This window comes from Podarcis melisellensis (assembly GCF_964234715.1).
Source record: "Podarcis melisellensis genome assembly, chromosome: 9".
NCBI lineage: Eukaryota > Metazoa > Chordata > Lepidosauria > Squamata > Lacertidae > Podarcis > Podarcis melisellensis.
Window position 1 is genome coordinate 39,367,887 of NC_138541.1, and position 22,870 is coordinate 39,390,756.

The 22,870-nt window shown below is 41.2% G+C and overlaps 1 protein-coding gene across 1 annotated transcript in view; it reads left to right on the forward strand.

The window, feature by feature from the left end:
- Positions 1-22,870, forward strand: part of FHDC1 (FH2 domain containing 1) — a 48,321-nt gene that overhangs the window by 20,831 nt on the left and 4,620 nt on the right. Inside the window, exons 3-11 of the mRNA XM_081925948.1 lie at positions 2,074-2,135; positions 2,715-2,817; positions 9,405-9,490; positions 9,579-9,679; positions 12,641-12,711; positions 12,838-12,945; positions 13,890-13,960; positions 15,661-15,778; positions 18,953-19,117. Coding sequence (XP_081782074.1) covers positions 2,074-2,135; positions 2,715-2,817; positions 9,405-9,490; positions 9,579-9,679; positions 12,641-12,711; positions 12,838-12,945; positions 13,890-13,960; positions 15,661-15,778; positions 18,953-19,117 — 885 coding nt within the window. The remainder of the gene's footprint in view (positions 1-2,073; positions 2,136-2,714; positions 2,818-9,404; positions 9,491-9,578; positions 9,680-12,640; positions 12,712-12,837; positions 12,946-13,889; positions 13,961-15,660; positions 15,779-18,952; positions 19,118-22,870) is intronic.

A 22,870-nucleotide genomic window follows, 5' to 3' on the forward strand; every position in this document is an offset into this window, starting at 1 on the left:
ATTTATCAGGAAACTTAGGGTCTTGTTATCAATAGTTACAGTGTTCAAAATTAGCAAGGTGCCGGGTGCATTTTGTACTTGACTATTGTCCACTTGCAACTAAGTGAAGATGCCTGGGTGCCAGGATAGTGCCTGACATCTCCACCATCTGGAGGTACATGACCAGGGATCAATGGATCTTGGCTATTTTCACTGCTTACTAAGAGTCAGAAACAATGCAAGTTAGCCTGTAACTACTTTCTAGACCATAGAGTCGTTTGGAGGAGAATTCTGATGTCACTTCTGTTATCAGTCAACATTATAGCATTGGAATGACTAAGTGATAACTCTGACTTTGCATGAGTCAAACAACTGTATTTTGTGAGTAAAGGTAAAGTGACCCCTGACCATTAGGTCCAGTCGCGGACGACTCTGGGGTTGCGGCGCTCATCTTGTTTTATTGGCCAAGGAAGCCGGTGTACAGCTTCCGGATCATGTGGCCAGCATGACTTAGCCGCTTCTGGCGAACCAGAGCAGTGCACAGAAACGCCGTTTACGTTCCCACCAGAGCGGTACCTATTTATCTACTTGCACTTTGACATGCTTTTGAACTGCTAGGTTGGCAGGAGCAGGGACTGAGCAACGGGAGCTCACCCTGTCGCAGGGATTCGAGTACTACCACACAAAAACCACAATTTATATTTTCACCCCTGCTTCAGGGAATTGAACAAAACGGTATATTTTTAGTTTTAGATTATCAAGTGTGGTATGTTATGCTATGCTAAGAGGAATTTAACTGAGGGCTGCTAGACTAGTCACTGTGTATGACGGAGCTATTCTTGTAAAAGACATTATGCTTTTGGATATCTGCCTTTTCTGGCCTACAGGTGACAGTTGTCATAAAGCAGTTTTCTGCTGCTAATGAACTGCATGGGGGTTAATAGGAGCAATGAAAGCCTAGTTACCAATGTAACGTTTTTACCTAATAACATAAGGTGGCATAATTCCAGGTAATTGTTTCTGGCTTTTTTAGATTCCAGGGTGGAATGTGGTGAAGTACTGTGTCTGGAGTGTGCAAAATGGAAGCCACATACCGTATTTTTCGCTCTATAACACGCACCCGACCATAACATGCACATAGTTTTTAGAGGTGGAAAATCCGTAGGCATGCCACCCGTAGGCATTCCCTCCATAACACACACAGACATTTCCCTTTACTTTCTAGGAGGAAAAAAGTGGGTGTTATGGTGCAAAAAATACGGTACTTATATGGGCTTTTAGCATTTCAAGACTAGCCACAGATTCAAATGGGTAGGCAGGTATATCAAAAGGAGTCAAGAAAACTTTAGAGGGTTAGGATAGTCTTCAGGTTTCATTTGTATTTTATCTCCCCCCCCCAGCCCCCAGGGTCCTACTCGAGTGTAGGACAAGCTCCGGACAACATTTTCACCTTTGTTTCTTATCATTCATTTGTGCATGTGCAACTGTGCACAGCAATGTTGGCTAACCCCTGACTGGGCTACAACTCCCACAATTCCTGATCGTTTGCAGGGGCTGATATAGTAATTATAGTATTATAGTATTAGTGCTGAGGTAAAATGAATTTTAGTTAGCATGAATGTGAAAACCGTGGATCCAATCTATTTTTTTTTTGTCAGATGGATATTAAACGAATAGCATCATAAAGATGCAATGCTGTTTTAAAAAAGCTTAAAGTGTATTATTTATGTTTTAAGGCAGCAGTACTTAAAGTCAGCTTCATTTTGTAGAGGTGATGATGTGTAACAGTATGAACTGTTAACAGTATTTTGCTGGATACATGCATTGTAAAGTTTGTACTATATAGGAAAAAAAGAGAGAAGTAATTTCTGGTTTACAGATAGTTGGCTGTAATGGCAATTTCTTTAATGGTGTATGAATGTTTACACAGTATTTGGGATTATCTGCATATCACAGAAGAATTATCCTTGCATTTGCTATAGGATAGAACTTTCTTCTGCTTTTCCATGCCAGGAAATGTAAGCAAAGTAATCCAGCATTATTAAAACATTCTGTTTGAACAAGCCTTTTAATGCATTGCTCTCTTTTTTCCAGATTAATATTTTGGATGCCAAAAGAAGTATGAATATTGGGATCTTTCTTAAGCAGTTTAAAAAGTAAGACGTTACATGACTATTGCAACTGTCAGACATGGTGATAAAAATATGGTAGAAAATGAGAAATACCTCACCATAAGTAATATAGCTACAAGCCCAATCTAACTAAAAAATGGGGTACAGATGCGTAAACTTTACCTGTACTGTATTTCTCTTATACATGTGCTAATATTACTGTAAAGTTGAGCAGTCTATAGTTAGATACTTCATTTTCAGTTGAGCTCAGTGTTTCTCTTCAAGGATTGAAACCCATTATAGTTTGAAGATTAATGTTTTATTTTTCTAAAGTCATTTATTTTATGTGTGAAAAAGGCAAAGAGTAAGAATTGTGGGTTGCATTGGCATCAATGCATTATTGTTCTAGACAGTTGTATTCATTTCAGTGGAACCTGCATTGAGGACACATATTAATACCATGCATGGCCACTGAAAGTTGTATAGCAGTGAAGCTGTCATAGCATATAAAGCAAAAACAGCTTGGTTTTGTTCTTGAACATGCAAGAAATCTAATGTTTTGTTTTATGGAAATGCAAACTTCCTAGATCAAACTGTATGTTTTTGTTATATTTTCCCACCAAGATCAGTTGAATCCATAATTGAAGATCTCCACTCAGGAAGAAGTGATCTCTATGGTTCTGAGATACTACGTGAGCTCATCAAGTTATTGCCAGAAACAGAAGAGGTAAGAGGAGGATGGTGTTGAAAGACTATTGAACAGGGACTATTAGCTACATGTTCTTGAAGATGAGAAAGATATGTCTTTTTTTGGGGGGGGGATGTTCTAATTGGCCAAGATAGTGAGTCAGATCCAGACTTGATCCTGTATGGATGGAAGGGTTTCTTCCATTGGTTCTGGGAGCTAAGATCCCACAAAAGTTTCTTATTCCATCTGCAGCCCAAGTACCACCTCAAACAATGTTCTAGGGGGTCCCCAAAACTCCCAGGGGCAGTTTTTCAGGGAGCCCTGGTGACTGTGGAGAGTAGGAGGGGAAATAAATAAATAAATAACCCTGCCCCCTTTCTTCAGCAGCGGTGGAACTCTGCTGAACTCAGGTCAGGATTAAACCAAAAATATAATGCTTATCCTGTGACTTGCTGACTAATGTCACAAAACCAGACATTACAGCAGCCTTAAAGCAATGTTAAATTTGAGCAAATGTTGTTTAGGAGGATGCTAAAGCTATATCTTGTAAAGGTGGTGTTATGGAACCGTCAGTATACATTAGGGATCTTAATTACTCCTTTCCTGTTGTGCTCTTGAGCATTTTTTGAAAACATTTTTTGTTACGTATTCAGTCTTGCTTAGTGGAAGGATTGTATAAGTGATGAAACAGTGCTGATGGACACGGAAAGACAATCCTAAGGAGTAGGAAGGCAATAGCCAGTAACAGAATAGGCCAGGAAAATCTTTAGGGGGGGGGGACTGGATTGGGTGGAGGAACTAAAAGGAGGAATAGAAATTTGAAGCGCAGTAATAGAGAAGTTGCTCCAGGCATAAGAGCAGCATGGTTGAGAGAAGGTCTTCTATGTGCTAACAAAAAGAGAGAGAAAATAAATAGATTATTGGGGACTGGAGAGTAAAAAGGTCCATGTAACTATAAGAACAGAAGATTGTAGATACTGAGTATTTCATGGAAAACCAACTCTGACATCCAGGACCACCACAGAATGTTCATGTGGAATTGCTCTTTGACACCTTCATACAGAATCTCTTTTCAGATGGAGGACTATGTAATATACCTCCCTCAATATATAAACTGGCTTACAGATGTTATCACTAAAGGGAAAGGTGGCTTTAGCAGAGACCAGTGCTGAGGCCCAGGATGACCCAGTCATGAAGGAGTGTCCCAACAGTAGATACAAACAGGGGGAAATGACTTCTCTTAGATATGGGGGGGGGGAGGAACCAGAAGTTGTAAGACATCTCCTCCTCCAGCTTGTGTATAAGAAGAGAAGGAAGGAACAAAGATGAAGATGTGGCAAAAGTTGAATATTTAAGAACAAAGGGAAATAGGTTTCTCTAATGTCAGTGTGCCAGTGTGGTGTAGTAGTTGAGAGTGGTGGACTCGTAATCTGGTGAACCGGGTTCGCGTCTCTGCACCTCCACATGCAGCTGCTGGGTGACTTTGGGCCAGTCACACTTCTCTGAAGTCTCTCAGCCCCACTCACCTCACAGAGTGTTTGTTGTGGGGGAGGAAGGGAAAGGAGAATGTTAGCCGCTTTGAGACTCCTGAAGAGGAGTGAAAGGCGGGATATCAAATCCAAACTCTTCTTCTTCTTCTAATGGTGGTTCCAAAGGAATAGGATGTGTGTATGTGTTTGGGTTTTTTTTTTGGGGGGGGGGAGGTGAGCAATGACTTCTTCATTCAGTCCCAGATGCAAGAGAAGGGAGACACATGTATGTGCACATGTGTGAGCCGACACACAAAGTTCTGGGTCTGAAAAGTGTGGAATGTCAAGGGTAGCTCTCAGGAATGAGAAGAGTGACAGTAAGCATTGTTAAAGACGAAGAGCTGCCAAATGAGATGACTTTACACAGATGGACTGGGAAAGAAGAGAGGGTGGTGTGCAAAGCCAAAGGAAGTGAGGGAATAGTAGTATTGCAATTAGGGTTCTGTTCAAGTGTATGCCATATCATGGATGCTTTTGGTATAACTCAACATCAACATGCTTCGACTTGCACAGTTTTACTGCTACGGTGTAGAAGTAATTAAAATAGTCACACTTTGCAACATTTTGCTGGATTGCAAGCTAGCTCTTTATTTAAGTGTTAGCTTGAAGATCTGAGCAAGCTAAGAAGCTAGCATGTTAATCCCCAAAATATTGCAGTTAAAACAACACAAAATAAATAAAATAAAATAAAATTCCTTCCAGTATCACCTTAGAGACCAACTAAGTTAGTTATTGGTCTGAGCTTTCATGTGCATGCACACTTGCTGCTGGAAGGAATCCCCGCCCCCCCCCCCATTTTATTTAGTTTCGACTACGGCAGACCAACACAGCTACCTACCTGTAACTGTTGCACTTAAGGCATCATTTTAACTACCCATATACCCAGTGTACTGTATGCTACAATTCTTTAGCCATTGTATTTGCTACTGGGTGTATAATAAAAAAACATTCTGGCTTTTATTACGAGTTCAGAAAGTAAACAGAATTCAGAAGGCGGCAGCAGTCACGCTACAGGATCCTCTTGCGTAGCTCCCTGAACACAAATGTTGTGCCCCTTTCCTAAGTTCTGAGAAGACAGAAGGGCTCAGGATAGGAGTAGAGTCTCATCTCTGACTTCATGCTGGAGCTGCTCAGAATGTTTCTATAAAGTGCAGTATGGAGACCAGGAAACTTCCCCTACAAGCTTAGGTTCAGGAAAGAGGCAGGGCCTTTTGAAGCTAAGGAAGTTGAAGATGAGGGCAGGGATGATTGCCAGAGGAAGGACGGACAGTTTCCATGGTGACTAAATTTATGGACTCCTGTTTACACCGTTTCGCTTAGTTTACATTGTTAAAGAATTCAACTTTCATTGATTCAGAGTTGAACAATGTATCACCCTGTTTACAGGTCCCAGCCCTTGAAATATTTCCTTTGCATAGTGTTCCCTGCCAAAGTATCTATCTATCCATCAGTAGCAAATGGCTCATTAGGAAGCAATAGGCTACTGAAGTTCTTCTCTTGAGCAGTTATTCCTTATTGTACCTGCTCAGCTAGAAAGTGCATATTTCTTATTTGTCAGAGGCTTGTGACATTTGGAGCAAAGTACTTAAGCAATGTTCAGTCGTTGGGTTGTCTTTTAAAAAGATGTACGAAAACTGAAATGCAAATAGGTTGGGGGAACGAAAAATAAAAATCAAGCATGAAGATAGAGAAGTGACAAGTGGCTTGTGTTGTGTTAAATAATACATCATTTACTTTGTAACATTTGTTCGAGGGGGTATGAAATATTCACATGAGTTGCATTGTTGTATACACAAAATAACACCAAATCATGAATGTGCAAACTGTTTTTGGGCCAAATCTGTGCTTAATAGCATAGAAATACCTTCCCTGTAACAAGATCCTACTGTAAGCAGAAACTATATAGGTAGGACTTGCTTCATTCTTTTTCATTCAGTTGCTGCCCACCTCCCAGGCTGACAAGTGATAATTTATGTGATGTCCAACTCATAATTCTTATACTAAGGAAATGGGTTCCATTCATCTCTTTGGAAGAGCTCCAATCTCTTAAATGGGTGGTGGACATTGCATATTTTCAAAGACCCCGTTCATAAACCACCCTTGTTTTATAGATTGGCACCAGATAGATTCTGCTCTGCATTTGGATATTTGCATTATCTGTTTCCATACCAGTGTCCGTAGTCTCAGTGGAGGGGGAAACGGCAGGAATCCAAACAACCCATGTGAGCATCAGCACTGTGTTACGGACTTTGTGAGGGAGCCAGACATTTAAGTCTATAAAAATAATGGTAATTGAACAAAGGAAAGCTTTGCTCCAATGTTCTCCAAGTTTTAAAACAGGCTTGGTCAAACTCAGCCCTCCAGCTGTTTTGGGAATACAACTCCCATCATCTCTAGCTAACAGGACCAGTGGTCAGGGGATGATGGGAATTGTAGTCCCAAAACATTTGGAGAGCCAAGTTTGGCCATGCCTGTTTTAGAACATTTGGATATAGGTAGGGTTTGTTTAAGTAGCTCTTGGGAAATATGCCAGATCTAAAAACAAACATTGGGGCTCAGTTTTTGAATGTGTACAATACAGAGGGGCTTTGAACATGTGCAGAATGCTTTTGCCTTCACAATACCTAATCACACCAATGTATCTCCACCCCGCCCCCTTGTCCTGTTACAAATCTGGGATTTAGTTTATGGATCCATACAGTAAGGGGTGCAGCTTCTTGCCATGTTTCTCACTTCTAGTTTTAGAAATCAGAACCAGGTGTGCAAAAAGGTGAGGGTACGATGGGATGAGAAAAGCTGTCCACCTCCATTTCTACCTAAACAAGCCTATTAACTTCACACCTTATGAAATATGCCTGCCCTGATAAAGCATAGCCAGTTAACGTTGCATTTGTTTTTTGCCTACCCTTGTCTTCAGCGTGGGTGCCTTTTTTCTAAAGTACCTTATGAGTACGGAAGCTATCTGTACACCCACAGCTTCCACAATCAGTGTCTATGAAGGATTCAAGGAGCACTAAACAAATACATAACAGATATTACGATCATTAATTTGCATACTAAGTAGGAGTGCTTCAATTATCTTTGCAGCAAAGCAATTATTGACTTTTTAAAGAGGTTTTTAAAATTCTTACAGGTTTGCTTTAGGTGTTGCAAGTTTAGAAGTATGTAAAAGTTTGATTTTAATTTTTTTAAAGTAAACTATTTTCCTCTTCATGTTCTATTAATCTACCCACAAATTGTAAAGTATGTAGGCTCACGGTTTCCAAAAGTAATGTAGATACCATATCCTTGTCTGAGTAAAGGCCAAGAATGTGTGAAATTGTCCCCCTAAAGGAGAAAGGGAGGGAGGGAGGCAAGGAGAAATGAGACACAACTTGTTTTTGATAATTTCCACGGTAATGTGTTGGCAGGCTGTCTCGTGCTGTCTTGTAGCGCTCAGTACTATTAACTGCCAGGTGTGTTTGCCTTATGCCAGTTTTGTGACAACATGGAGATTGATCTCGTGGTCCTCTGCATGCCTGATACTTGTCAGACAAAACATTTCAATGATAAGCAGTCAAATGAACACATTTAATGCTTGTGGAAACCTCTGCTTTTCCTAGCAATGCACTTATTCATTGATGCTTTCTGCTGCCCCAAAGCAATATTTTGCATTCAGGCAAAGTCTGAATCGAGCCCATGTTTGAAACAGAGGCGTGTGTGAGTGACAGTTAAATTTAGTGGGGGGGGGGAATGTACCAGGCTCCTATCATTTTTATATTTCATCACCTGTTGAAAATGCTGGTTTTGCCCAAATTTCCTAGATAATTAACTGGATTCAGTGTTGTTCGTTTGTTCTGTATTTTATTATTTTATGGTTGTTTTAATTTTTTTATTGTACATTTCCATGAGATTTTGAGCTTATTTTGAGAAATAAACAGTTGAACAACTCTTTGCCCCTTGTTAGTTCTAACCACAGAGAGAACTGGGTCATTTTTCTAGAGTCTGGCTTGTTTGACAATTACATTTTCAAAAAAGTATGGTTGAAAGAAGAGCACTTTTATCAGACACAGTTCAGCCCTGCAGGGAGCCAGACACACCAGGAGCTATGTAGGAGCAGCTGGGAAGGTTTGCTGTGATACAGTCTCCAGACAAGGACTGCTTGCTACACATACAACCTGCCTGAGCACACAGCAGCTCAGGGACTCATAACTCACAATTCCATTTTTCCCTGATAAGGAGCAAATGGTGCACTATAGCTCAGCAGTTGGCATGTGGGGAGAGGGGCTCTGCAAAGTTCCTGTCATCAGTTGGCAATAGTGTGGGTCCTGGGAAGCTTTTGTCCTGCCTTTCCTTTATGAAGTGCAGGCATAGGCAAACTCGGCCCTTCAGATGTTTCGGGACTACAACTCCCATCATCCCTGACCACTGGTCCTGTTAGCTAGGGATGATGGGAGTTGTAGTCCCAAAACATCTGGAGGGCCAAGTTTGCCTGTGCCTGGAGAAGTGCCTTGCTATGAAAGGTAGTATAAAAACATTTAAATAAATAAATGTGGGGGCAAAAGAAAGTGTCAGCTTGTTTTAGTAAATACATTTCAGGCATGGTGGCATACTTCCTAGATGTAGGCTATCAAGCTTTGCCAAAAAGAAAGCAAGAAACAGAAACAAAAAACCCAACCCCACCTCTAAATGTTTGTATTTAAACAAAGTGTCTTGGGCTTGAACTAGATTTAACAGCAGACAAAGGGCCCTTGTTAGAAACAGCAGCCCAGTGTCCTATCTCTCTCCCCAATAAATGTTAGCGGCAGAAAATGAATGAGACGGTGTTGTGCTGAGATATCCTTCTGCTGCAATAAAAACAGTAGACAGACAGGTGAACCTGGGGAAGAGAAACTTAAAGGACAATGGCAAACCCAATGTTACTTGGTAATATATGCATGGGCCTTGCTTTTGATGTAGCTATCTGCCATAAGATCTAGTCCTAGCACCAAATACAATTTTTAAAATCATGGTGAGCTCTTAAATCTCAGTTCATTCTTTAACATTGGTTTGAACAGTGACCAGTTTGATTCTTATCAACCTCTTGTCTCTCTCTCTCTCCCCCCCCCCCATTCCTAGGTAAAGAAATTAAAGGATTTCACTGGAGACCTATCAAAACTGTGTCAAGCAGATTCTTTTATGTACCTACTAATCCAGGTGCCAAAGTAAGGAAATGCTAAGCCCTTTTCCATTCACTATAAATTCTCTCTCACTTGTATACCAGTTCTAAATCTTAATTTGTTTGTTTTTCAGCTATTCACTGCGACTCGAAGCCATGGTGTTAAAAAAAGAATTCTCCCCATCTTGTACTTCTCTTCAGAAAGACATGACAATTATAAGAATGGCTACAAAGGGTAATTAAACATGCTGCAGCATGCATTAGGCACTTGTTTTTCTTAGCAGGTTAATCAACTTAACTAGAGAGATGAGATCTGGAATTTCAGGTACCTATTAGCTATTTAAAGGAAGCTAGCCAGCTCTGACACATTCCACAAAGGTGCGTGTGTGTTATCAGTCTGATATGTGTCTCAAAATTCTTAACTTTGATCACAAGGCCACATTATTGAAGTCATTCTCCCACTTGTTTGTACTGATGATACTCCTTTCCTGTATATGAAATAACTTGCAGTATTTTCTCATTTGTGGAGTAGTGACATCCATTCTGGTAATTTTCAGCTGGGACCCTTCGTACAGCCAAAACACGTGTCCATTTTTTTCACTTTCTATTTCTACGGTTGTAGTGCTGTCATTGTGATCCACCTTGAATCAGGTTGTGATCAAATCAAAGACCATGGTTTGATGTTGGTTTACAAATTTCAGCTTGTATTTAACCCCAGTTCATTTCTACGCCCTGCCCACCTGGCTACAGAGCAGTTACAATTAGGCAAAACAAGCCACGGTTACTTGCTCATCTACAAGACTAAGCCTGGTTTGTACTGCAAACCACAGTTAAAATAAACCATAGGTTAGTATCCTATATGACAGAAGCCAATAAAGCCTTGAGAAGTTCTCCTTACCGTTACTCCAGTCCCTACACTGCATTTCTCACCACCATTTCAGGTTGGCAGGCGTGCGCACTCAGGCTTGAACCTGCTTTTAAGAGCTATAAGGTCATTGATTGCTACCCACTTGCCAAGTGCACAGAGCAGTGTTCTGGCATTAAGGGGTAATGGCTTTATGGTAAGCTCTTGAAAATGAGGAGGGAAACATCAGCATGGACTTGACTGTACATAGAAAATGTACACTATTTCAATACGTTAAGAATTGCATATAGGTTAATTATTCTGGTAGTTGTTGTTGTTTAGTCGTGCCTGACTCTTTGTGACCCCATGGACCAGGCACACCAGGCACTCCTGTCTTCCACTGCCTCCCGCAGTTTGGTCAAACTCATGCTGGTAGCTTCGAGAACACTGTCCAACCATCTCGTCCTCTGACGTCCCCTTCTCCTAGTGCCCTCCATCTTTCCCAGCATCAGGGTCTTTTCCAGGGAGTCTTCTCTTCTCATGGGGTGGCCAAAGTATTGGAGCCTCAGATTCAGGATCTGTCCTTCCAGTGAGCACTCAGGGCTGATTTGCTTCAGAATGGAGAGGTTTGATCTACTTGCAGTCCATGGGACTCTCAAGAGTCTCCTCCAGCACCATAATTCAAAAGCATCAGTTCTTCGGCAATCAGCCTTCTTTATGGTCCAGTTCTCACTTCCATACATCACTACTGGGAAAACCATAGCTTTAGCTATGCAGACCTTATTTGGCATCTGCTTTTTAGGATGTTGTCTAGGTTTGCTATCGCCTTTCTCCCAAGGAGCAGGCGTCTTTTAATTTCATGACTGCTGTCACCATCTGCAGTGATCATGGAGCCCAAGAAAGTAAAATCTCTCACTATCTCCATTTCTTCCCCTTCTATTTGCCAGGAGGTGATGGGACCAGTGGCCATGATCTTAGTTCTTTTGATGTTGAACTTCAGACCATATTTTGCGTTCTCCTCTTTCGCCTTCATTAAAAGGTTCTTTAATTCCTCCTCACTTTCTTCCGTCAAGGTTGTGTCATCTGCATATCTGAGGTTGTTGATATTTCTTCCAGCAATCTTAATTCCGGCTTGGGATTCATCCAGTACTATTTCTGATACATTTTATTTCTTGCTGGTCAGTGGTTTAATTGTGGTTTTTTAAAAAACTATTTTGTAGTGTTTATTATGATGGTTAACTTTCCTAGGCTCTCCCAAGAGGAAGGGTGGGATCTAAGAAAAATAAATCATACTATATTTGTAGCTTTGTTTAAACCCTTCATACATCCAAATTAGCATTTTGCAGTTCATGAACTGACCCAGAAACTGCAGCGTTTACTCAAACAGACCATTCTAAGTTCCTGTTTCATTTTCTTGCTTCCTCCCACATACTCCTTATAATGTATGAATTTAATTGTGGCCTGGGTACATAAGCACTGGTTACAGGAAAACCTTTGGCCTTTAGGTCACATCTATTGAACAAGAATAACAGTGGCCTCTTTCAGAAATGTGCAAATTAATAAGTTGAGGAATAAAAAGTGCTTGTAGGCTGACAATGATTTGTTGGCTTCCAATGCAGCACACTAGGTTAATCAGTATATTGAAAGAACTGTGACTCCCCAAGATGATGTTGGACTACATCTCTCATGCTCCCTGACTGTTGACCATGCTAGTTGGGGCTGATGGGAGTTGTAGTCCAGCAACATTTGGAGGGTTACAGGTTAGTTGCCCCTTGCCTGACAGCCTTGGTGATACTCAATAGACAAAACTGCATTTTTTTGCCTCTTCAGATTTCTTGCCCTTCTTTTATTGGTAAGCGAGTGGCTGAAAACATTTAACACTTAGGAGTAGAATCATAGAACTGTAGAGATGGAAGAGACCATGTGAGCCATCTAGCCCAAACCCCTGCAATGCTGTTATATTTTGCCCAACATGGGTCTTGATCCCACAACCTTGAGATTAAGAGTCTCATGCTCTGCTGACTTAACTATTCCATAAATAATGTCAAGCACCTTACCAAGCTGTAGTGCTGGTTTGTACATCACTGTTAAGTGAGCAGGCAATCTGGTCAGACTCTTTGCAGAGTTGGTTCCAAAATACTCAGTGTGCCAGTCAGCATGAGGCTTGCCAGTAGGGCTTTGGCTTTTCCCTTGCCTTGCTTGGGAACTTTCCTTTAATCGCCCTCCAAAAAAATAATAATGCCTGGTTTGACTGCAATTTTTCTGGAGCAATAAAATCTTTCTTGGATGCCATTTGAAAACAGCCCATGGATTCAGAACCTTATGTTGTTGTTGTTGTTGTTGTTTTTGCAGAGCTAATGTGCTGTGAAGAGTTACATTCCATATTGCACTTGGTCCTTCAGGCTGGGAATATTATGAATGCAGTAAGTGGACAAGCTTCATTTGGGGGGCATTGGGGGGAGAGGGTCAGAATTTACAGTATTGCAGATTGACATCTTGTACCTCTTCTGTCTGTCTTTTCCATCACCCCTCCCCTCTCCACTCCTTAGGGAGGATATGCTGGCAATGCAGTTGGCTTTAAGCTATCCTCATTACTCAAGTTGGCAGATACAAAAGCAAACAAGCCTGGGATGAATCTGCTTCATTTTGTTGCTTTGGTATGTAAATAACAATCATTTCCAAGATAGCAGGCTGCAGAAATCTAAGCAGCAGGGGGAGGTGATTGATAGGCGCGCGGGGGGGGGGGGGCATGCATGCCACAGAATTTAAGAGCAACATTTAATTTTAATGGTTATTGTTAAGCTCTTCGCAGGTTTCATTAATTTATTATTGCAATGCTAAAATGTGCAGAGTAAGCATGCAGTTAAAAGTCTTGGAACAAGCACTTTCTGGGTATTGTATTTAAAATTCCCAATTCTAGATTGTCCTGTCTACCTAGCTATGCCAATCTTAAACTGTTGTTTGTGAAGAAGCTACCTCATCTGATAGATTACTTGCTGATAATACTTCAGGGTGTGTGCGATTCTCATAAGATTTAAGAGGAGGGCAATGCCCTCGTATTTCTTTTGAAACTGGTTGCATAGATTAAGATTTTCCTTACATGTATATAATTGTCAATTTGCAATTAGTTTAACCTTGATGGTGATTATAGTTAATCTTTGCCTAGTTTGTTCTAAGTCTTAGCATTAGTTTCTGTGACTTTGTGAATATCCCTGTGCAAATAGGTTTAACAGCTAATCTGAAGGCGCCGGGGGAGGGGGACAGAGAAAAGAGGGGATATTAGGTGGAGATTAAGCAGGAAATATTGTATTAGATTGCATACATGGCATTAGTACACTGCTTTTGCCTAATAGCTCTCCTTAGTGCACCTGGGTTGAATTCACTGAAGGATTATTAATTCTCAGGCTCTCTAAAATAGAAAATGTCTTTTTTACCTTGTTTAATTAGATCCTTCCTAGCCTTCTAAAAGAGAGTCTTCTAAAACAAACACAGCAGGTTTAAAACAGAAACCTCTTCGGCTGCACTTCCAAAAAGGCCTCTAAGTTTATGTACTGTTTCAGCATGGGAGTGGAATTTTATGGGGTCACTTTGTTTGTTTCAGGAAGCCCAAAAGAAGGATAGAGGTCTTCTAGCCTTTTCAGACAAACTACAGCATGTTCAGGAGGCAGCCAGGTAAGCAAGAAAACTGAGAACTTTGACTGGGAACTTTTTTCTTTGTGAAGCACTTCAATACATGCACAAAGTTTTGGTGTGAAAACTGAGATCTTAACAAGTGTTTACTATAGACTCTGTGGTTTCATTTTCACTGTGGATAGAACGATGCCTGAAGCATGCCTTCATGTTTAGAGGTTTTCTGAGTTTATCTTTAAGGGCTTTTCAGAAGGACTGCTAACTCGTTCAAGGTTATTGGTCTCCACATAATTTTGTTGATAGAACAACTGATTAGAGTTAAGTATTGGTATTACAGGGGATTATTTGGTGATTTAACAACTTTCCTCAACTGACCTAGGTAGGGTAACTCTCTTGGGGAAGAATTATCCCTGTGGTTTGGTGACAAATCCTTAAAAAATCCTGCAAGCAGAAAACCAAACTTCAAAGTCAAGTTATGTAAGGTTGAGCAGAAATAGTGTAGTTGTTTGTTTTTTTAAAACTGAGAGCTGATATCAATTTGCAGGGAACTATGGAACTGAGAACAACAATTGGTTCTCTTTTTAATTGATAGTGAGTTATAATGTGGTTGTTAAGAAAACATACATGTTTCCCGTTCCTTTTCTTCTCTCATCACCAGATGGGAAGCTCTGTTACGGGGGTGATGAGACAAGTGACTAGAGCTTCTTAAAGCATCTGATAGGCAACCTGTGACCCCAGAGGCCACATGCAACCATGCCTACTAAGCTGTCACATTCTTCCATCCTATTAGAATTCCTTCCTTATTTTTCCTGGCTTCTTAAAGTGTTTTCTCACTTTCTGTGTAGGTTTACAACAAGGAGCAATACTCTATTTGATTAACATTTTGTTTCCGTCTTTTAATTTTTCTCTGGTTGGGGAGAAAAACACTCCTACCCTACCCCACCAGTCAAGCTGTTTGAGAGCATATTGGTATGCTTCTGCCATGCATGTGCAAAAAACGCTAATGTTAGAAAAGAATTAACTTCTACTTGCCTATCAGAACATCAGCTGTATTGGTCTCTTACACAGTACTAAAAGACCACTCTGTAGATCCTAAATTACCCGTCAAAACAAAAAGGTTGCTGCTAAATAGGGTTGGGATTCTAATCTAAGGTGAAAATGGAAGCAAATTCTGGATTAGTTCATCCATAACACTTTACTCTCTGGTTCTGCCTGCCATTGGTCTGTGTCTCCTGACAGATTATTCCCAAGGGAATATTGTCCTCAAGAAGAAAAACATTGTGCACTCAGCCCCTGCCTTAAAACTTAAGTTTCTGTGAAGATGTATCAAGAATGGACAGAGCTGCACAGAACAGGAGTTGTAACATTGTAGATGTTCCACCACTCTTACGACTCCTTGGGTGCCCAAGATCTGTGACTCGGGAATCCCAGGCTCTTTTAATTTAGTGACAGGTAGTCTGGGGAAATATTTTGCCCTTTGGTCAGAGTCCATTACTGAAACTTCTTGATGAAATTGCTTTGGCATAAAACCTTGATCACTGAAAATAATGGGAGGGGAAATTATTAGGTCATATCTTCTACTGTGGGAAGATTTGCTAAACTGGCAGGTCCAGTTTGTTCACCTCGTTGTGTTATAACACTTGCTGTCATGTGTGTGTTTTTAATTAGTTAGGTAGTCAGCACTTATTGGTGGGTAGCTCTTCTCTCTAAAATTGTTTTCAATTACAACTCTTTCCTTGCAGAATATCTCTTGAAAGTATAGAAGCAGAGCTCCATCAACTCTCAGTCAAAACAAAGTCTCTTAAGGATAATATTCGGCGGGACTCTGAACTGTTTCACCAGATGGAAGGCTTCCTCCAGGTTTGTTGGGAGATTTCTGCCACTTCAGTTCCTTCTTATGCCCATATTCTGCACCCTTGGTGAATTTCACTAATGTCCTTAACACGCTGTAATATTTAGTCTAGGAGTGCCCTGCCACAGTGTTTCATACTACTGGTAAGCATTTCAAGGGAGCCTTTTTTACAGAGAAGAATGCTGAGTGTGGGGGCAATCAGGCTTAGGCAGCTGCCATTAATAGATAAAGTAAAGGGACCCCTCATTGTTAGGTCCAGTTGTGGCCGACTCTGGGGTTGCGGCGCTCATCTCGCTTTATTGGCCGAGGGAGCCAGCGTACAGCTTCCGGGTCCTGTGGCCAGCATGACTAAGCCGCTTCTGGCAAACCAGAGCAGCACACGGAAACGGCGTTTACCTTCCCACCTATTTATCTACTTGCACTTGACGTGTTTTCGAACTGCTAGGTTGGCAGGAGCAGGGACCGAGCAACGGGAGCTCACCCCGTCATGGGGATTCGAACTGCTGACCTTCTGATCAGCAAGCCATAGGCTCTGTGGTTTAGACCACAGCTGCAATTTTATCTGCTACTTTGAAGAGCAAGGATACATTGCATCTTAAATTAGGTGGCCCTAAACTGTATTTCAGTAATGCTTCTAAACTAAATTATTGATTTTATATTTTGCTTATGAAGAAGTAAAGATTTTAAAATCATTTCCCCCTCTAGCAGATACCCCTCCTATGTGCTGCCTTTATCCCTGGGTTTGTTGTTTTTTGGAGGGGGTAGTTTTATTTTAATTTGACATGTTTGGATATCCATTGCAAACAATTCCACAAAAGCTTCAGTTTAAATACTGGTAGTCTGCAGGGAAGATGCTGATGTCATCCAGTGAATTGCACAACTTGGCTTTCCAGCTTGGCTTTCCTGGGTATGCATCCTGAGAACCCCAGCTTTTTGTAAAGAGGAACAAGTTTGTAGCTCTCCCAGTTTTGTAGGGAAACTTAAAGATTCTGGCTGCTTTCTGACCCCTTTCTGACCCCTTCCCATAGACCTGTTTGCTTCTTGTGAAATGCTTGGTGGAGACGTTAAAGGAGATGAGAAACAGTCTCATTTGTCTCTGTACATGAGTACAATAGTAGTTGCAGGAACACTTCACCAGTGGCAATGTCTCAGAGAATATGTGCCTAGCACATCAGATTTGATTGGTTTATAGCTCCCAAATTTTTAAATAATTTGCATCGTTTTCTTTCTATGGAACTTTGATTTCTGAATTTCAGGAAAGCAAAGTACCATGTTTCTGGGTTGTTGTTTTTAAACCAATGAGGTTGTTTTATGAGTGGCTGAAAACACCTGTAGGAAACAGCATTTGCTCGTACTGTTTTCTAGCAAAAGCTGCTAAAACTGTAAAAAGGGTTGGCTTTGCACTAAACAGAAGCAACCACATTTTTTTTCAAAAACCCTTCAAATCTTGCTCTCAATGGCTGGGTGTGAGAGATACAGCTTAATTCTGGTTTCTTGCCTTACCCCTGATTTAAGATTCTGAGTATGCAGTGAAATCATGGCTCAGCTTGCTAAGCAAAGCTCATTCCCTGGTGGGTATGCTTGGAGAGATAATAGCAAGACCTGCTTGTCATGTTGCTTGCTGGCAGGCAGACGGGAGAATCTGGAATGCTGCTTTAGCCCTGGTTTGCTTGGAGCAGATGTATAAGCATGGCTAGCACAAACCAGAGTCTACAAACCCAGTTCAAACAGTAATTTCATAACCTGTTTTTGTGTTCACACTTTAGATATTCAGGTGCAATTTATTTATTGCTCCGGAGAACTTTAGATTCTGTGCTGCACATTTCCTATAGTTTCCACTATATAGGTTCCCATGCGCTGCTCAGCATGTTTGTTACCATATCTGAACAATTGTATTCTGCCCCATTGCTACTAAATTTGCTGTATTAGGCCATGTTTGGAATCTCTTTAGCATCCATGTTTTTTGTTTTAAACATCAGGAGTAATTCCAAATGAATCGCTCTTCATTTTACAAGGTTCACCTTATGTAACACTTCCTAAAAATGGTGGGTGAGTAACCTGATTTAAAATTTGGCTTCTCCCATCCTTGTGAATAAGCTACTAATATGAAAGGTGGAGCCAATTTTCCACGTCGCTCCTTTAGCTTATCTCAATAAATACCTTGTTGAGTGACACTCTTTTTTTTCTTTTTGGATGGCTGACAAAGCGAAGATTATCTACCCTTCTGAAGGCAACATTTACATGCTCCCCATTTGCAAACCCTTGGGCTCCCCATTTGATTTCTTGCTTTGTAAGGGAAACCACCGAGAAAACAAAGATTAATACATTTCTGGCACTGGCTTCATTGTTAAATAATGCTCTTTTATTAGATGAGTAAAGGTTTCTGCAAGTACCTGTGTGCATGCTTGTTATGAACAAAGGGGGATAGGAAAACAACAAGTTAATCTTCTTAAAATCCATGGATGCAACATCTTATCTTGATGAAACAAATGTTGCTTGAACAGTGTTTGTCAAATCTCAAACTGGATTTGAGTTTCAAACTAAGTGTTCCTATAGGCAAATTCTCACGATGTTTAAAAGGCAGGTATAAGGCTGAGTTCTTGCAAGCTGTCTAAAAATGTGTTGTGCTGGAATTTTAGTGTGCATATAAAAACATAATATAAGCTTGCTGGATCAGTCTGGCATCCTGTTCTCACATTGACCAAGCAAATACTTGTGGGAAGTAGGGTTGCCTCCTTTGGTTGTGCAAAATACGGGACATAAATATCATTTTCCAAAATGGATATTATAAATACAACCGGAGAGCAAGAGGTTGAGCTGACTCACCACCACCATTGCAAGGAAGGCCTTTCCAGCGTTTTATGTGCTCCGCTGCACTCCGGACGCTGTGCTGAGTATGCCCAATGAATTCTTTTTCTTCCAATCTTTTCTACCTTTCGTTTATTATTTGTTTATTCACTATTGCTTCTAATAACCTGGTCTTGAAGGTTTCAAAAAACCTGTTTGGCCAGTGGCAGAAAAGGTATATATGTTCATCTAGGGCAGCAAAGCTTCAGCCAAACAGCTCCAAACACTATAGTCCTGTAGTCTCAAGCCAGTTAACATTCATCCTAGACTTTAACAGATACTAAAACTGGTCAGTCTCTGTTTGGATCTAATTTGTATTTCGGTTTTATTTTAAGTTTGCTGTAAAAGAGATAAAAGAGTTGGAGCGCTGGAAACGGGAATTGCTGAAGGAATCACATGCCCTTATGGACTTCTTATGCGAAGATAAAGAAACCATGAAACTGGAAGAGTGTTTTCAGATATTTAGGGATTTTTGTCTTAGGTTCAGCAAAGCCGTTAAGGTAAGAAGAACATCTCTACAAAACTGTGAGAGTAGTATTCAGCTAAGTTGTACTTGGCTTTTTGAAATTAACAGATCTAACTTAATCATGCTGATTGACTTTAAATAATTTATTCTGAGTAAAGCTTTGTTGAATATTACCTGAAATATCCACTGACTTTTATGTAACTAAGCTACATTACTGTTGGATGATTTTAATAGTGGTAATCCTTCATATGATATGTAAGGTTACCAGATTTTTTTTCCAGTGAATCCGGGGACACTTTTCAACTTCAGTGGCTTTTCTATGGGGACTGATTTGTAAATCCAGGGACTGTCCCCGGGAAATGGGGGCGTCTGGTAACTTTAATATAATGGAACAAAGTTGTGTGTGTTGTAGGACACCTGTTGCAACAATGGCTTCTTCCAACCTCAAACCAACATTTTGTTACAGAAAAGATTTTATTAAGATATAGCTGTTTAAATTTCATTGTTTGCTGCGCACAGTTTAGGATTATTTTAGTTTACTTACTTATTAAATTTGTATAGTGCTTCAGATCTCTGCAAGCAAATCCCCACAATGCTTTTTCTTGGTTTGTATTATCATTAATGGGTGAGGGGGAAAGGGCATTATCAGGTCCATTGTCTTGTGTAGTCCATTGTCTTGTAGCCCAGTTTTTTTGGGTGGAAGCAAAGACACCACCAGCCATTGTCTAGAGATAAAACTGCAGGTGGCCACATGACTGGCCTCTGTGCCCGAGGCATGCAAACACTGCAATCTTTCTTGTGCTTTTTTTAAATGACAATAGGCAAAATGCCTGGAGTCATATATGTATACTGAAGAGCATTTGGCTCCTTTTGATCCAAAAGGTCATGCATCTGTGGCCTTGAACTGTTGAACAGCAGTGTAAGCAGGTGCACTCAGTGTATGTTTTTTAGTATGCAGCAGGTGTTGCTTCTCAGAATAAAAATGCTGCTAACTGGATGAAGAGAGTGGTGTGTGCCATTTTATGTTTCAGCTCTGGGGCATCCATGAGAGAGAGAAGTGTTAAATGGGAGGGGGTATCCATTAGAGTTTGGAACATATGGCAGTAGGAAACCTGGGTTGCAATTCCTACTCCTCCATGGTCCTCCTTGTATGCTTTTGGTAAGCCTCTGGGTGGAATTGAATGTTAGTCTTTCGCAGAGTACACCCATTGAAATGAATGAAGCCAGGTTAATCATGATTCTACAATTCTATGTTTATTAACTTCAGTTGGTCTACTCTGGGTAGGACTAGCATTGAACACCTCCCATTGGGCAGGAGTCACCTAACAAACCCCATCATCAAAATCTGTGGTGGACTTTGGGCTTTAAGATTTCAGCAGCATCCTGTGTGGCACCAAAATTTGGTGCCCCCCCCACCTCTTGCCTTCCATTGTCCGTTGTTGTTGTGGCACCCTCTCATCTTGACACCCACTGCAGGCAGACTGTTCACACTCCCCTAAATCCTCCTGTGGCAGAAGTCCCAGGCTGCAACAGTATTGCAACAGATCCAGGGGTGCTCAGGAGGCTAAACCCAAACCTAACCATTATTCCTTGATTTATTGATTTGCATAGAAAACAGGAGAAATCCTTTATCTGTTGGGTCAATTTGCACATATGTACTAGTTGTGTGAGCAAAACATATTTGTCTGTAAGCTGCCCAGAGTGGCTAGGGAAACCCAGCCAGATGGGTGGGGTATAAATAAAGTAGTAGTAGTTGTTATATTTGGTACTGAAGAACTGACATGGATTCCTGTCTTCAGAATGTTCATCAGGCAATGCCCACATGCTTTCAAACCTATTGTCACATGGCCTAGAAACCTTATACTGAATTTGACTTTCCTTGCCAAATTCTGAGCTTGCTCAGAAATTGAATTTAACCATAGTAGGGTGTCAGGTGGTGAGGTGGTTGCTCATGAGTAACCAGGTTTAGCAGGTTTTTATTTGTGCAAACTATTTACAGTGCAGGACCAGAAAGTTCATGTCCGTCTCAATCACTTGCAGATTCCGGGAGTGGCCCCTTCCGGTTCCCGCCCCCCCAGCATAAGAACTTAGACACCCCAAATCTCCGCCTTCCCTCCTTGTGTTTCACACCTCTGCGTAAACTGGGTGACGAAAACAGCATGCCTGTTTCCTGGCCGGCCGGGCTAGGTGAGGCGCTTGGGCTCTCAGTAGCATCTTTGAGCCCTCACCTCACTCAGCTTTCCCATTCCCCCTCTGCTCCACTGGAGGTGTGGCTTTCCCCACCGTTGGACAAAGAGCTGCTCCTCAGAAGCGTGGGCGGCTCTCTGTATTCCCATGCCTCCCTCCCCTGTTCCGATGGCAGCCCCCTGACATGGGGGACATACTGTTTGGCAATCATAGCCCTAAACTAATCAATTGCTGAAGCTTGGATGGGGGCATATCATTCATATGGTGAAGAGAGTATAGTTGCTCCGAAAGGAGAGTTAAGGTTGCTTGCAAAAGGTCCCGCATTCAATGACTGGTGCTTCCTGTTTAAAAATAAAGAATAGGGTAGATGGTGACAGGAAAGATCTCTCCCTGAAAACCTGGAGAGCTACTGCCACTCAAGTCACTTCCAGAGTGAGCTTCTTAACTGTCCATCCTAATTTGTTTACTGGGAGGTTTGAAGGCCTTGGCTACATAATGAGCACTCATTCTGATTTGATTGTGGGAAGGTTAGAGGATGTCAACTTCAAGCATTATCCCACACTTTTCTTGCATTTCCCCATTAAGGTTCTTATAGCAAAAAGTAATATTTTAGGGAGGGGGCAGGGAGTGGGATTGCTGTGCAGGAGCACCCAATCAACCTGAATTGTGCAACCTGAATTTTCTGGTATGTTATTGAACCTGACCTTTAAATAGCAACTGTCTGGAAGAAGCCTCAGATGAGACAATAAGCGAGGAACTGGCAGGATGTATGCTGCCCATACGCTATTTAGATCAGTCCAGCAGCCTCTTCTCAGTGATTGTCCAAATGGTGCTGAAAAATTGCCACTCTTAGGAACCACCCCTTCAACCAGTAGTTGAAGTGGGAAGTAGGCAGAGTATTGCAAGCCTTGGAGGATATTGGACATGCCCCATCTCTTCTGATGTTTGCAATGCTCCAGTTGCCTCCCTCTTCAGCTACTATAGCTTTAGGAAGCAGAGGTTCCTAAAGACTTCCCTTGCTGTTCTGTTGGGAGCTGGTACCTCAAAATAGCATTTCTGAAAGGAGCAGCTCTCTATTTGCCACTGCTCAGCAGCTTCCTAATAGTTGATCTGGAGGGAAGGAGGAGATCACAGTGGGGGATTTTAAACTTCTCCTTCTCCCATGGAAGTGTGTGCCTGGGAAAGGAGCTGCATCCCTTGTCTAAAAAGACGCACAGTCTGACCAGGTAGGAGACAGCTTCACATGCTCCACTTGTAAGCGTTCCAAAACCACAAAATGTTTAGTTTGTTTTAGTGCTTTTAGGTTGCATACATTCATGTATGAGCAAAGGTTTAGAGTTTCCTGTTCAAGAAAGAGCAAGAAACATCATGTCATAGGCACCTTTGCCCTTTAAATAAACAACAACTTCTTATTTGAGAGAGCACTTTGAGAGTAAAGTAATAAATATCTAAGAATTTATCCTTCTGTATATACTCTGTTTGTGAAAGTTTAACCTGACCAAGAATTTTATTACATTTACCTGGCTGACCTGCATTATGGGTTTTTTTGTTTTGTTTTTTAATTGGAGGCTTACTTAAGCAGTACCATTTAACTAGGATT